Genomic DNA, 15047 nt, shown 5'->3' on the forward strand with positions numbered 1-15047 from the left:
TAGAAATAGACACATTGGTTAGAGGAGCTGATAGAAATAGACACATTGGTTAGAGGAGCTGACCTCAGTCCTCTCCCCTGGAGATTCTGATTCAGGAGCTCCCTATTGTACTCTGAGAGGCTGCATTTTTTTTTTTTTAATAAATTTACTTATTTTATTTTTGGCTGTGTTGGGTCTTCGTTGCTGCACGCGGGCTTTCTTTAGTTGTGGCTAGCAGGGGCTACTCTTCATTGCAGTGCGCGGGCTTCTCATTGCAGTGGCTTCTCTTGTTGCGGAGCACGGGCTCTAGGCGCCCGGGCTTCAGTAGTTGTGGCACGTGGGCTCAGTAGTTGTGGCTCACGGGCTTAGTTGCTCCACGGCATGTGGGCTCTTCCCGGACCAGGGCTCAAACCCATGTCCCCTGCATTGACAGGCGGATTCTTAACCACCAGGGAAGCCCAAGGCTGCATTTTAAAAAACACATTCTAGGATCTAAGTTTGAAAATCAAGGAAGTTTGAATTTGGCAAAGGAATACACGGCGTAAACTCCTATGCAGCAGCAGTTAGGGTTTCCAGTTTCTAAATCTACATCTGCCACTATTTCACTTGAGCAAGCTGTTTCACCTTTCTGGACTCGTTTACTCATCTGTATACTTGACCTATCTAACCTACAGGTCCACTGGGGACTGAAGGCAAATTACACTTGGGGTGAAGGGGCTTCTCTAATCTCAGCCTTTTTATATTGCTACAATGTGGATTAAGTAAACATAAAAATAAGCAAAATTGGGATTGGGGGAGGTGTTGCCTTTGTGGTAAAATTAACAGAATAGGACGACTCTTTCTCTATCTTACTACCTTGAACCACTGAACTTCCACTGCTCTCAGGAACATGCCGTAACTTGAGGTGATCACCCTCAGCTAGCTACTCTGGTCACACTGAGATCTGTGAAAAAGACTAGAAAAATTAAAAATATGAGTGCTGGGAAAGAGGAGATTTGGATGAGAACCCGTAATTCAATTTTTTGTACCAAGGTACCTTTCACTGACAAGCACTTTCAGTAGCTGTGCATGTGCAACAGAAACATTTCCCTTGGCACGTATGCCACTGGCCTCAGGTGGAATTCACAAAGTTGGTTAATTTGGAACACCTGCTAACTTGGGAGGTTCTTTTTAGGGCGCCCAGCTGGCCTCACCTCCTCACGAACCGAAACCAAACTCCTCCAGCGCTTTAATCCGCGAATTTCAGTTTACGCATGGGCGTACGGTACGTACGCAGAATCCCGCCGAGCACCCAGCAGAGTGGTCTGAGGCCAGGCTTCCGCCTCTGGCCCTGAACTCCTCCCACCGCCAACAAGCCCCGCCCACCAAGAGGCTCACACCTCGAGTTTGGGTCTCCGCAGCGCCCGTAGTTTTGAACTTTCACCGCTCCTGCGGCCGGCGCCGGGGGATAGCACGCATGCGTCTTGTCTTCGAATGGGTGGCACCCTTATCCTCGCGGTGGCGGCAGGAACCGTGGCCGTGCTGTTGGCAGTGCGCCTATGGGTAGTGCTGCGTCCCCGTGCCGCTGTGCCCCGGCGGTCTCTCAGCCTCTTGGTAGTGGCTGGGTCCGGTGAGTATCCGGGCGGTGACTGGCGGGCTCGGGTTGGGTACTACAAACCCCAGAGTCCACCGCGGCGCTGTTCGCAGGGCCCCTAGCACTTTGTGCAGCGTTGCATGCTGAGATTTGTAGTTTCTCTGCGGGACTGGAGCGGGTCAGCCCAGGCTGGGCAAAATGCTGGTCTGTTGTTGGTGTGGCCCAGGCCGCGTCTTTAATGACAAATGAGTTACTTACACTTGTCTGTAATTAAGCGTCTCTGTAGCGTATATTTTTCTAACAAATTATTAGTGAACAGAGAGGACACAGAAGCCCGTGATGGTAACATGCAATTTGCCTGAATAAAAACTGCTGTTTTGCATTTTTAATCTAGGCATTTGGGATTTAATTTAGGAATCACGAATACTACATGATAAGCGAGACAAAGCGAATTGTCACATTTATAAATATACATATACAAAATCCACGAGGATAGAAACAATTACCTACTAACGGGAGAACAATACACACTTTAGGATATTGTGCCAGGGGATGAACAACAACCTGTGCAATCAGGTAATACAATCCAAACGGAGTCGGCCAGCTCTGTAGGCGTACCGCTTTAAATGGACAGCTCTGACAGAGCGATACATATACATGCTGTGTACATTCAGAAATGCTATCCAGATAGCATAATATTGTAAGTATTAGCAAATGGTCTAAACTTATGTCCACGTGTAATTCATTACTTTATTCACCTAACGTATTTTGAGCCATAGGGGAGGTCAGGCACTAAGCTAAGCCCTGGAAATAACAAAACTGACGAATACGACTTGCCGTGGATTGCTGACTATGTCCCAAGCAGTGTGAAAGCTGTGAGGACACAGCAGTGAATGAAATGGAGAATATAGAAAAACTAACAGAAAACGAAAAGCAGAATGGGTACTTGCCACAATAAGTGCTATAACCTGGGAAGTAAAAACTGCTATAGAAGTTCACGCTGGGCGCCACTTTTTCTGAACTTGAGACAGGAAGCTTCCTGGAAGTCGTGATGTCTAAACTGAGACTTGAAAGATGACTAAGAAGTAGCCAGACAAGGGGGAGCTGGGGCTTTGAGGGCTGCGAGGGTGTGAAAAGAAGGCCATAGCACTTGGGATGACCAGAGGTGCAAAGGCATTATTGTACTGAGTTGGATGTGGGGAGGCAAGCCCCATGCAGATCGCGTAAGGGTATTTTAAACCCTGCTCTACAGAGCTGTTGGCACTACTCCACTGCTTCCTACCATGCAGAGGTTAGGACCACGTGCCTCTAAATGAACATAACACCAGAGTTGAATCACATCTCTGCCACTTACTAATTTGGTGATCTTGTGCAAATTAGTTATCCTCACTGAGCCTTCTGTTTCCGCTTTGAAAAATGTGGGTTAGGAAGAGGCGAGGAGAAAGAAAGTTGCATTTTCGTCAGAATTGTCCGGTAAAGCCTCCTGGGGAGATGACAGATACCAAACAGCAAGGAGGCCAGAGTGGCTGGAGTAGACTGAGTAAGGGGGGAAGAAGCAGATGAGGTCCAAGAGGTAACAATAAGGGTCGGCTTACAAAAAGCCTTTTATTCCATATGAGAAGGGGAGCCCTTGGAGGGTTTTGAGCAGAGGTAAATAATTTGATCAACTCTTTTTAAGAAGATCAGTCTAGAGGCTGTGTTGAGAATAGACTCAAGTGGACACTTGAATGGACAAGTGCAGAGGAGGGAACAGACCAGGAAGCTCTGGTCATAATCCACGTGAGAGTGATGTGGTTTGGAGCAGGGTGCTAGCAAAAGAGGTGGTGAGAAGTGATTGGATTCTGGATATACTTTAAGAAAGAACTGAGAAGATTTCATTCCCAAAGGACAAGTCTTAATAAAAAAGTAAAATGCAAGATGAAGCTCATCATTTTAATGACTTTATTCAGTAACAAAGTTAATTTTTCAAAGAATGTATTCAGTGAGGGTTTCCTTTTAAGGAAAAAAAAAAAAAGACTGATAAAGCAGTTAAAATGAAGTTTTAATTGCAGTGGAAGATGTATATATTCAGATTTATCCTTAATTGTTCCAGCTCTGAAAACAAGTACCTACTTTGCAAACCACCACACTTTTTCAAAGTTAAAAACAAAAATGATAAAATGAGTATAAGATGTGTAAATTACTTGCCCTACATAAGAAGATGGCTGGCAAGTTATAAAGTTAAAGCATGATTCTAATTCCTGTTATACTTACTCTATGCTGACTTTATTTCTATATCTAATTCCTTCTGGGATCTAGAGAGTAATCTTTCCCTTTCTACTATAAGAAAATATATGTGTTTGGAGAAAACACATAATTTGTCTGATTATCCTATATGTTCACTGTATCGCTATTGAAAGCTTTCTTGCAACAGTTAAGGGAGGTGAGTGGGGGGAGCTTTGTAGTGTGACCAGAGACAAGGAAGAGGTAACAAATGAGATGAACACAGAGAATGTTAAAGACATCAACCTGGCTGAGGCCAGGGGATTGTGCAGTTAAATAGGTATGATAGGGCCCATTCTTAAGGAGTTTGATTGCTTTGCTTAATTGGTATATAGTTAATGTAATAGGTAAATGTTCTTTTGGGTTTTTTCCCCTGAAGGAAACCTCAGTGAACACAGTTGGTTTTTAAATTCATGGTTTTAAAATTAAAGTATGAAAATTTTGGAGATTGTACGATTTCAGAAATTGAACACACAATTGTTGGGTGAAGCTGGTAAATATTTGAGACCTCTGTTAGGTCTAAGACCTCTGTTAGGAGCTGTTGAACAAAAGTCTTCCTTTGGAAGATCTGAGCCCTGGGGGTCAGTGCTCATGCCTCCCTGATGTTACTTCACAACACAGAAACCTTCAGCAACTGTCTTCCCATTTTTCCAGCCTACTTTCCTGACCTTACTTCACTCTCCTCTTTCTTCCCAGTGTTCCCACCATGCCTTGATCACCCATCCCAGATCTTACCTTCTCCTGTCCTAATAATCCCACCCCCACCCAGTGGCCTCCCTACTCATATCTGTCCATTAGCTGCACCTTTCAAGTCATTTCAGCCTTTACCAGGGATCTCCCCTATGCTTAGGACATTGTTTTTTCATAACCTTTTGCTTGTTCCCTCCCCCAAACCCCATTTTAATTTTTCTTGCTGTCTTGCGTCACTCTTTGTATATCTGTGTGTCTTGTCCCTTCCCCACCAGACTTCTTGATAACAGGATCTGTGTCTTATATTTCTTTGTACCTTCCTCAGCTAGTACAGTAACACAACCTACTGCTGGTGCTGATTTTATTTTTATACATTTATTATCCTCTTCCCCCATATAAAGGTAGTATTTATACAAGGGCATAGATTAGCATTTCCAAATATTCCTTCTGTGTTTTGAGAAATACACAAAACATAGTATTAGTATAATGTAGTCAGATGGATATGTCTATTACCGGTTTCTTAATCTCAGGCCTTCCAATATTTTTTTCCAGGTGGTCATACCACTGAGATCCTGAGGCTGCTCGAGAACTTGTCCGATGCTTACTCTCCTAGGCATTATATCATTGCTGACACTGATGAAATGAGTGCCCATAAAATAAATTCTTTTGAAGTAAATCGAGCTGATAGAAACCCCAGTGCTATGGTAAGTGATAATTTCTATGTCTAAGAAAGTTACAGGTTATATATTGAATTTAATTTTCTCTAGAAACAATCTCATGACCCTTCAGTGCCCTGCTCACACAATGCAGTCAACTGTTTATTGCTGATGAATTATAGTTCTTTTACTACGCAAATATAAAAACTTCTTTAAAATAACTCTTCAAATAAAAATGGTTGCTTGATTTCTTATATTCTCTTCTATTATTTAAATAGAGAAAATTGTTTCTCAGTAATTCCAACTGTGAAAATTGTTTCATTTATACTCACATAAAGCATCCAGTTCACGTGCTTATTGGTTCTTCGTTAAAGTTCTTTATCAATGTATTACGTGTATTGATAATTTGATTTATCTATTACTACTTCTTATTCTTCTAATCATATCTGTATCTGCCTTTAAAATTACTTCTCTGCTCCTGGTTGCTCACTTCGTTTTAGCATTATAGCAGAATTTGGGGTAAATTGAAAAAAGTGGAACTACTTAATCAGGAAGGAAACTAGAGCTGTTCCTTGTTAGATCGTCTCCATCCATCCCTCTCTCTGGTACCTGCCCGGCCACAGGGCTCCAACAGGTGGTTCAGGAGTGGACAGGCGACCCAGCTCAGGCCACTCAAAGTGTTCCTCCAGGCTTTTTGGACTTGGGGACCCAGAAAATGAAAGTAGTCTTTCTTCAGGGGTTCAACTCTGTAAAAGAGAAAACTTGGAAGCTGCCAGCAGTCATGTTTTCACCTGCTGGCTAAAGACAGACTGCAGCTAGAGAAAAGAATGAAGTTCATCCACAGGAAGAACAAGATGGGAAACTAGATGGTGACTCCTGCCTTCATTGACTCCAGAGCTGCTTCCATATGGGCCCTGTCTTGGTGGTTCTTATGTTTCTTGGAAATCAGGATCCACTAATGTAACTCATCCTCCACTGACCTTTTTCGTTAGTTAAAGCCTGCTTTAGTTACGTTTTGTTCACTTGTAAACATGATCCCTCAATAACGCACTACTAAATTGTGTTCTTGGAAAATCCACATTAAACAATCTTGGAATGTGCCGATGACTATTCAGCTGTAGCGAAATAAATGGTATGTTTTTTCTTTGTGGGAGATGAGCCAAAATGCTTCATTTCTGTTTCAGGACTCAATACTGTATTAGTTTCCTAGGGCTACTGTAACAAAGTACTACACACAGGGTAGCTTGAAACAAGAGAAATTTATTCTTTAATGGTTCCAGAGGCTAGAAGTCCAAAATTAAGGTGTCAGCAGGGCCGTGTTCTCTCTGGAGGCTCTGGGGTGAATCCTTCCTCACCTCTCCCTAGCTTCTGATGGTGGCCAGCAGTCCTTGGCATTTTCTGGCTTGTGTCAACATCACTCTCGTCTCTCCCTCCATTGTCACAGGGCCATTTCTGTGTCTGTCTTCACAGGCCCTTCTTATAAGGACACCAGGCATTGGATTTAGGGCCCACCCTATTCCAGTACGACCTCATCTTAACTTGATTACATCTACAAGACCCTATTTCCAAATAAGGTCACTTTCATAGGTTCCAGGTGGACATGACTTTTTGGAGGACGCTATTCATCCCTATACAAATATATACACTGGACTATTTCAGGAAAAGCCTCCTGTTTGACATAAAGCAAAACAAACTTTTTCCTTTTAGCAAGTGTGAAAGGAGAAAATAGTAGAGACTATTGAGTATGCCAATAATTGATCCTTTCAGTAACGGGTGAAACAGATAATAGTAGCTTCATTTTACAAATGAGATAAATGAGGCTCAGAGGCAAAAAAAACTCAGCCAAGGCCCTGCCAAATATGTGGGACTTACCTAAATGTGTCTTCTCCAAAGCCTGTGCTTTTGCTGTACAGCCCACTCTGCCTCTTTTGTGTATTCTTTTACAATTCAAAACACTCAATGTGAACAGAATGCATTGAGAATTCTTATCCGAGGCATCAGAGACTTAAAATGTCATTTAATCTCTTATCTTAGAGTATATATTGGAATTGGAGAGTTTATAGAAAATGATGGTAATTTTCTCACAAGAATAATGTAAAAAATCTTATAATTTAGCAGTGGCATACACTACTAGAAAAAAATATAAAGATCAAAGGATTACAAATTTCTTATTGTTTTTCAGCATACAGAGTGGGTATCTTTGTTTTTACCTAATTATTAGTGTGTGTGTTCTTTTCTTCTTTCTGAAATTGCACCCAATTTGGAGGCTCCAGTTTTAATTTAGCATACATATTGAATATTTCCCTCCAGGTCCATCACTGTATGTACCGTTTATTTGCTGAATTATGTCAGGATTTAGTGAAACATTTAGAAGATTGTTATGTACTGTGGATCATGATGCTTTAGAACCCAGTAAGTTGGGTTTGATGCACTTTAATAAGAAAGCCAAAGATTTCAATTTTATAAGTGCCATTATTTTTTTCTCGTTATCAAAGTAACACCACAGTATAGGACTAAGCATCTCTGTTCGACCTCCTTCCTTTGTCGGTTACTTTCCTGCTGGGGCAGTGCAACCCCTGTTAGAGAAAAAACACTATCTCATTCCTGAAATCGTCTGCTCATGCGTGAATCTAAAGCTGGGGAGAGTTTCTGCAGAGATGCAGAAGAGAGCCATTGAGGGCAGTAGAAGGAACATGACTGTTGTCCTTTGTGTCGACCACCCCTATGAGCCACACTAGGCAGACAGGAGGCAGGGCGGAGAGACATCTTCTGACCAAGCCTTATAAAGGGAGGAATACACTTTTCGTCTCTCTCTGCACTTCAGCTAAGGGGACTTGTACCCGCAGCGTCCCTGACAGCTATCTTTTGTACCTTCCGTGGAGCTCACCAGACTGGGGAGAGGAAGGGTCTGACTGAAGAAATCAATAGAGATCAATACATTTGCTGCAGAGCCCATGTCAGCCAAGAATACTGAACACTCTAGACCTGCAGTGTCTAGTAGAGGAGCCACCAGTACTGGCCCAGCACCATTTATTGAACAGTCCTTTGCACACCGATCCACGGTGCTTCCACCGTTAGATCAAGTTTCCATGTATGTATAGGTCTGTATCTGAGCTTTCTACTTTAACTGGTACATTTGTCTATCCTTGAGCTAATGTCAAGCTGTTTAATTCTTCAGAAGTATCTTTTTTTTTTTTTTCCACATAGGTTTTTAAATTAGCTTTGAAAAGTTCACAAAGAACTCTGTTGGAATTTTGGTTTGAATTGAATTGAATCTGTCCATCAGTTTCAGGAGAACTTACATCTCTTTGATGATACCTTCCTATCTGGAAACATCACCTTTCTCTCCATTACAGTATTTAGATCTCCTTTAATGCTTTTCAGTAACATTTCTAATTTTCTTCATAAGAGTCTGGCATATCTTTTGTTGTGTTTATTTCTAGGTACCTTGTATTCTTTTATTATTGTTGTAAGTGGTATAACTTTTAATGATATTTCCTGTGTTGCAATATATAGAAATACAATTGATTTTTATAAAGTGATCTTATAAGAACCACCTGGCTACACTCTAATCCTATTTTGTACACTTTTGTGTTATTAATGAAGATAATCTTATCATCTACAAGTAGTAATAATTGTGATTCTTGCTTTGTAATCCTTACATCTTTTAGTTCTTTTTTCTCATTTTGTTATTAGAACTTCCGGAACGGTAATGAATAGGAGCCGTGTAGTGGTCGTCTTTGCATTCTTTCTGCTTTAAAAAATGTGTTGAGTTTTATTTTAAATAATATTTAGTTGTTGATTTTTATCAAATGTCTCTTCTGCATCTGAGATGATCTTATAGTTTTTCCAACTTGTTTTGTTTATATGGACAATTACATGGTTATGAACTAGTCTTGAATTCCTGGAATAAACCCAGTTTGTTCATGGTGTATTGTATTTTAATGCATTGCTGGATTTGATTTGCAAACATATCATTTAGGATTTTTTTGTTTATGTTCATGACGGAGATTGCCCTGTATTTTTCCTTTCTCATGCTGTTCTTTAGTTTTGGTATCAAGGTTATACTAGTCTCATTATGTGAGTTGTAGGGTATACACAACTTTTTGCTCTTTGGGGGAATTTGTATAAGTATGGAATTAATTTTTTTAAGTTTTTTTTCTTACAATATTATTAACTGCAGTCACCATGCTGTATTGCATCCCTATGACTTCTTTATTTTATAACTGCAAGCTTGCACCTTTTGACCCCTTCACCCATTTCCCTCACCCCCAATGCCCCACCTCTGGTAACCACCAAATCTGTTCTCTATATCTGTGAGCTTGGGTTTTTTGTTTTCTGGTTTTTTAGATTCCACATATAAGTAAGATCATATTGTATTTGTCTTTCTCCGTCTGACTTATTTCACTTAGCATAATGCCCTCAAGGTCCATCAAGGTAGTCACAAAGGACAAGATTTCCTTCTTTTTTAAGGCTGAATAATATTCTATTGTGTGTGTGTGTGTGTGTGTGTATGTATGTATCAATCACATTATATTCAGTATTTATCCATTCATCCATTGGTAGACACTTAGGTTGTTTTCATGTTTTGCCTATTGTAAATAATGCTTCAATGAACTTGGGATAGTGTATATCTTTTTGAGTTAGTGTTTTCATTTTCTTTGGATAAGCATCCAGAAGTGGAATTGCTGGATTATATAGTAGTTCTATTTTTAATTTTTTGAGGAAACTCCATACTGTTTTCCATAGTGACCACACCAACAGTGTACAAGGGTTCCCTTTTCTCCACATCCTTGCCAACACTTGTTATCTCTTGTTCATTTTGTGCGCGCATGTGTGTGTGTGTGTGTGTGTGTGTGTACCACATCTTCTTTATCCATTCATCTGTTGATGGACACTTAGGTTGCCTCCATATCTTGGCAATTGTAAATAATGCTGCTATGAACATTGGGGTGCATGTATCTTTTTGACTTAGTGTTTTTGTTTTTTTCAGATATATACCCAGGAGTGGAATTGCTGGGTCATATAGTAGTTCTATTTTTAGTTTTTTGGGAAACCTCCATACTGTTTTCCACAGTAGCTGCACCAATGTACTGTCCCACCAACAGTGTAGGAGGGTTCTTTTTTCTCCACATCCTCACCAACAAATGTTATTTGTGTTCTTTTTGATGATAGCCATTCTGACAGGTGTGAGGGGATATCTCATTGTGGTTTTGATTTGCATTTCCCTCACAATTAACGATGTTGAGCATCTTTTGATGTGCCTGTTGGCTATCTGATGTCTTCTTTGGAAAAATGTCTATTCAGGCCTTCTGCCCATTTTTTAATCAGGCTGTTGGACTTTTTTTTTTTTTTTGATGTTGAGTTATATGAGCTGTTTATATATTTTAGATATTAACCCCTTATTAATCATATCATTTGCAAATATTTTCTCCCATTCAGTAGGTTGTCTTTTCATTTTGTTGATGGTTTCTTTCGATGTGCAAAAGCTTTTAAGTTTAGTTAGGTTCCATTAGTTTATCTTTGCTTTTGTTTCCATTGCTTTAGGAGACAGATCCAAAAAAATAGTGCTACAATTTATGTTGGAATCTTCTGCCTATGTTTTCTTCCAGGAGTTTTATGGTTTCCGGTCTTACATTTAGGTCTTTAATCCATTTTGAGTTTATTTTTTCTACATGGTGTTAGAGAATGGTCTAATTTCATTCTTTTACATTTAGCTGTCCAGTTTTCCCAGTGCCACTTATTTAAGATACTGTCTTTTCTCCATTGTGTGTTCTTGCCTCCTTTGTCCTAGATTAATTGACCATAAGTGCATGGGTTTATTTCTGGGATCTCTGTTCTGTTCCATGGATCTGTGTGTCTGTTTTTGTGCCAGTACCATAGTCTTTTGATTACTGTAGCTTCGTGGTGTAGTCTGAAGTCAGGAAGCATGATTCCTCCAGCTGTGTTCTTTTTTCTCAAGATTGTTTTGGCTATTTGGAGTCTTTTGTGTTTCCATACAAATTTTAAAATTGTTTGTTCTAGTTCTGTGAAAAATGCCTTTGGTATTTTGATAGATATTACATTGAACCTGTAGATTGCCTTGGGTAGCATGGTTATTTTAAGATTATTAGTTCTTCCAGTCTGTGAACATGGTATATCTTTCCATCTGTTTGTGTCATCTTCAATTTCTTTCATCAGTGTCTTATAATTTTCCAAGTACAGCTCTTTTACCTCCTTAGGTAAATTTATTCCTAGGTATTTTATTCTTTTTGATGCAATTGTAAATGAGATTGTTTCCTTAATTTCTCTTTCTGATAGTTCATTGTTAGTGTATAGAAATGCAGCAGATTTTTGTATATTAATTTTGTATCCTGCAATTTTACCAGGTTCATTGATGAGCTCTAGTAGATTTTTGGTGGTGTCTTTTGGATTTTTTTATGTATCATGTCATCTACAAACAGTGACAATTTTATGTCTTCCTTTCCAGTTTGGATTCCTTTTATTTCTTTTTCTTCTCTGGCTGTGGATAGGATTTCCAATACTATGTTGAATAAAAGTGGTGAGAGTGGGCATTCTTGTCTTGTTCCTAATCTTAAAAGAAATGCTTTCAGCTTTTCACCATTGTGTATGATCTTAGCTGTGGACTTGTCATATATGGCCTTTATTATGTTGAAGTATGTTCTCTCTGTGCCCACTTTCTGGAGAGTTTTTATCGTAAATGGATGTTGAAGTTTATGAAAAGGTTTTTTCTGCATCTGTTGAGTTCAGTTTGTTAATGTGGTGTATCACATTTATTTATTTGTGGATATTGAAAAATCCTTTCATCCCTGGGATAAATTCCACTTGATTGTGGGGTATGATCCTTTTAATGTACTGTTGAAGTCAGTTTGCTAGTATTTTGTTGAGTATTTTTGCATCTGTGTTCATCAGTGATATTGACCTGTAATTTTCTTTTTTGTAATATCTCTGTCTGGTTTTGGTGTCAGGGTGATGCTGACGTCATAGAATGAGTTTGGATGTGTTCCTTTCTCTGCAGTTTTTTGGAATAGTTTGAGAAGGATAGGTGTTGACTCTTCTCTAAATGTTCAGTGGAATTCACCCGTGAAGCCTTCTGGTCCTGGACTTTTGTTTGTTGGGAGGTATTTTTATTATTGATTCAATTTCATTACTGGTAATTGGTCTGTTCATATTTGTATTTTTTCCTGATTCAGTCTTGAAAGATTATGTGTTTTTAGGAATTTGTCCATTTCTTCTAGGTTGTCCATTTTACTGGTATATAGTTGTTCATAGTAGTCTCTTATGATCCTTTGTATTTCTGTGGAGTCAGCTGTAACTTCTTTTTTATTTCTGATTTTATTGATTTGGGCCCACTTTCTTTTTTTCTTAATGAGTCTGGCTAAAGGTTTATCAATTTTGTTTATCTTTTCAAAGAATCCCATCTTAGTTTCACTGATCTTTTCTATTGTCTTTTAGTCTCTATTTCATTTACTTCTGCTCTGATCTTTATGATTTCCTTTTTCTACTAGCTTTGGGTTTTGTTTTTCTTTTTCTAGCTCCCTTAGGTATAAGGTTAGATTTTTTATTTGAGAGTTTTCTTGTTTGCTGAGGTAAGCTTGTATTGCTGTAAATGTCCCTCTTAGAACTGTTTTTGCTGCATCCCATAGATTTTGGATCATTGTGTTTTCATTTTCATTTGTCTCCAGGTATTTTTTTATTTCCTCTTTGATTTCTTCAGTGATCCATTGGTTGTTTCATAGCATAATGTTTAGCCTCCATGTGTCTGTGTGTTTTGCAGTTTTTTTCTTGTAGTTGATTTTTAATCTCATAGCATTGTGGTCAGAAAAGATGCTTGATATGGTTCCAGTTTTCTTAAATTTACCAAGGCTTGTTTTGTAGCGAACCATGTAATACATCCTGGAAAATGTTTCATGTACACTTGAAAAGAATGTGTATTCTGCTGCTCTTGGATGGAATAAATGTTCTATATATAACTATTAAGTCCATTAGGTCTGTTGTGTCATTTGAGGCTAGTGTTTCCTTATTGATCTTCTGTCTGGATGATCTGTTCATTGATGTGAGTGAGGGGTTAAAGTCCCTTACTGTTATTGTTACTGTTGATTTCTCCCTTTGTGTCTGTTAATATTTGCTTTATGTATTTAGGGGCGCCTATGTTGGGTGCATATGTACTTACAATTATTATATCTTCTTCTTGGGTCGCTCCCTTGATCATTATGTCATGCCCTTCTTTGTCTTTTGTAACAGTCTTTATTTTAAAATCTATTTTGTCTGCTATAAGTATTGCTACCCCAGCTTTCTTTTGATTTTCATTTGCATGGAATACCTTTTTCCATCCCCTCAGTTTCAGTCTGTGTGTGTCTTTAGATCTGAAGTTAGTTTCTTGTAGGCAGCGTATATATGGGTCTTGTTTTTGTATTCATTTAGCCACTCTGTGTCTTTGATTGGAGCACTTAGTCCATTTACATTTAAAGTAATTATTGATATATATGTTCTTATTGCCATTTTGTTCATTGTTTTGGGGTTCTTTTTGTAGGTCTTTCTTGTTCCTTTCTTCTTTTGTCCTCTTGTTATTTGATGATTATCTTTAGTATTAGTTTTGGATTCTTTTTTCACTGATATATATGATTATGATTGTGATACAATTGTTTTAAGTTGCTGATATCTTAATTTCAAATGCATTTTAACAACTCTGCATTTGTACTCTCTTCCCCTCATGATTACTGTTTTTGATATCATATTTTACAGATAATTGTTTTGTGTATCCCTTAACTGTTTATTGTGGATATAGATGGTTTTACTACTTTTGTCTTTTAACCTTCCTGCTAGCTTTGTGCACAGATAATTTCCTGCCTATACTGTATGTTTGCTTTTACTGATGAGCTTTTTCCATTCATATTTTCATGTTTCTAGTTGTGACCTTTTCTTTTTTGCCTAGAGAAGTTCCTTTAACATTTCTTGTATAGCTGGTTTGGTGGTGCATTTTAACAATATTAATTTTTCTAATCCATGAGCACAGAATATCTTTCCATTTACTAGTGTCTTCTATAATTTTTTTCATCAGTGTCTTATAGTTTTCAGTGTGCAAGTCTTTCACTTCCTTGGCTAAATTTATTCCTAGGTATTTTATTCTTTTTGATGCAGTTGTAAATGGTATTGTTTTCTTAATTTCTCTTTCTGATAATTTGTTAAAAGTGTGTAGAAATGCAACAGGTTTTGCCTGTTGAATACAACAGGTTTTTGCCTGTTGATTTTGATTCCTCCAACTTTACTGAATGTGTCTGTTAGTTCTAACAGTTTTTTGGTGTAGTGTTTAGGGTTTTCTATGTATAATATAATGTCATTTACAAATAGTGACAATTTACTTCTTCCTTTACAATATTAAGTTTTGTATAACTTGTCTATAACACCACCTGGCCCTGATGTGTTCTTTTTGTTATGATTATAGGACTTCGCAGGATTTCTGTTTCTTTTTAAATCAGTATAACTTAAGATAATTTTCTAGGAACATATTTAATTTTGGTAACCTTGCAAACGTATCGGCATTAATATTTTCATAATATTCTCTTGCTATTTTTTGTAATCTGTGCTGTAGTGTTTGTGTGGTATGTCTTTTTCCATCTCTTTTGACTTTTGTTTGTCATTATATTTTAAGTATGTCTTTTATAAATGACATAAAGTACAATTTTAAAATTCAAAACTGAGTCATTGTCTTTTAACAAGCATGTTTGGTACCTGTACATTTATTTTGATTACTAATATATTAGATTTATTTCTACTATTTTATTTGATTCTTTCTATTTACCATACTTCTCTTCAAATTTTTTTTTTCCTTTTCTGTCTTCTTTTTGGATTAATTGAGCTTTCATTGTCCTCCCTTTTCCCCTTCT

At 38.2% G+C, this 15047-nt stretch overlaps 1 protein-coding gene across 1 annotated transcript in view; it reads left to right on the forward strand.

The window, feature by feature from the left end:
- Positions 1–1347: 1347 nt before the first annotated feature.
- The window catches only part of ALG14 (ALG14 UDP-N-acetylglucosaminyltransferase subunit), a 101608-nt gene continuing 87908 nt past the window's right edge, over positions 1348–15047 (forward strand). The window contains exons 1-2 of the mRNA XM_061186296.1: positions 1348–1588; positions 5057–5208. Of these exons, the coding sequence (XP_061042279.1) occupies positions 1453–1588; positions 5057–5208 (288 nt within the window). The 5' untranslated portion in view covers positions 1348–1452. The remainder of the gene's footprint in view (positions 1589–5056; positions 5209–15047) is intronic.

Source organism: Eubalaena glacialis, chromosome 3 (genome assembly GCF_028564815.1).
Source record: "Eubalaena glacialis isolate mEubGla1 chromosome 3, mEubGla1.1.hap2.+ XY, whole genome shotgun sequence".
Classification (NCBI taxonomy): Eukaryota; Metazoa; Chordata; class Mammalia; order Artiodactyla; family Balaenidae; genus Eubalaena; species Eubalaena glacialis.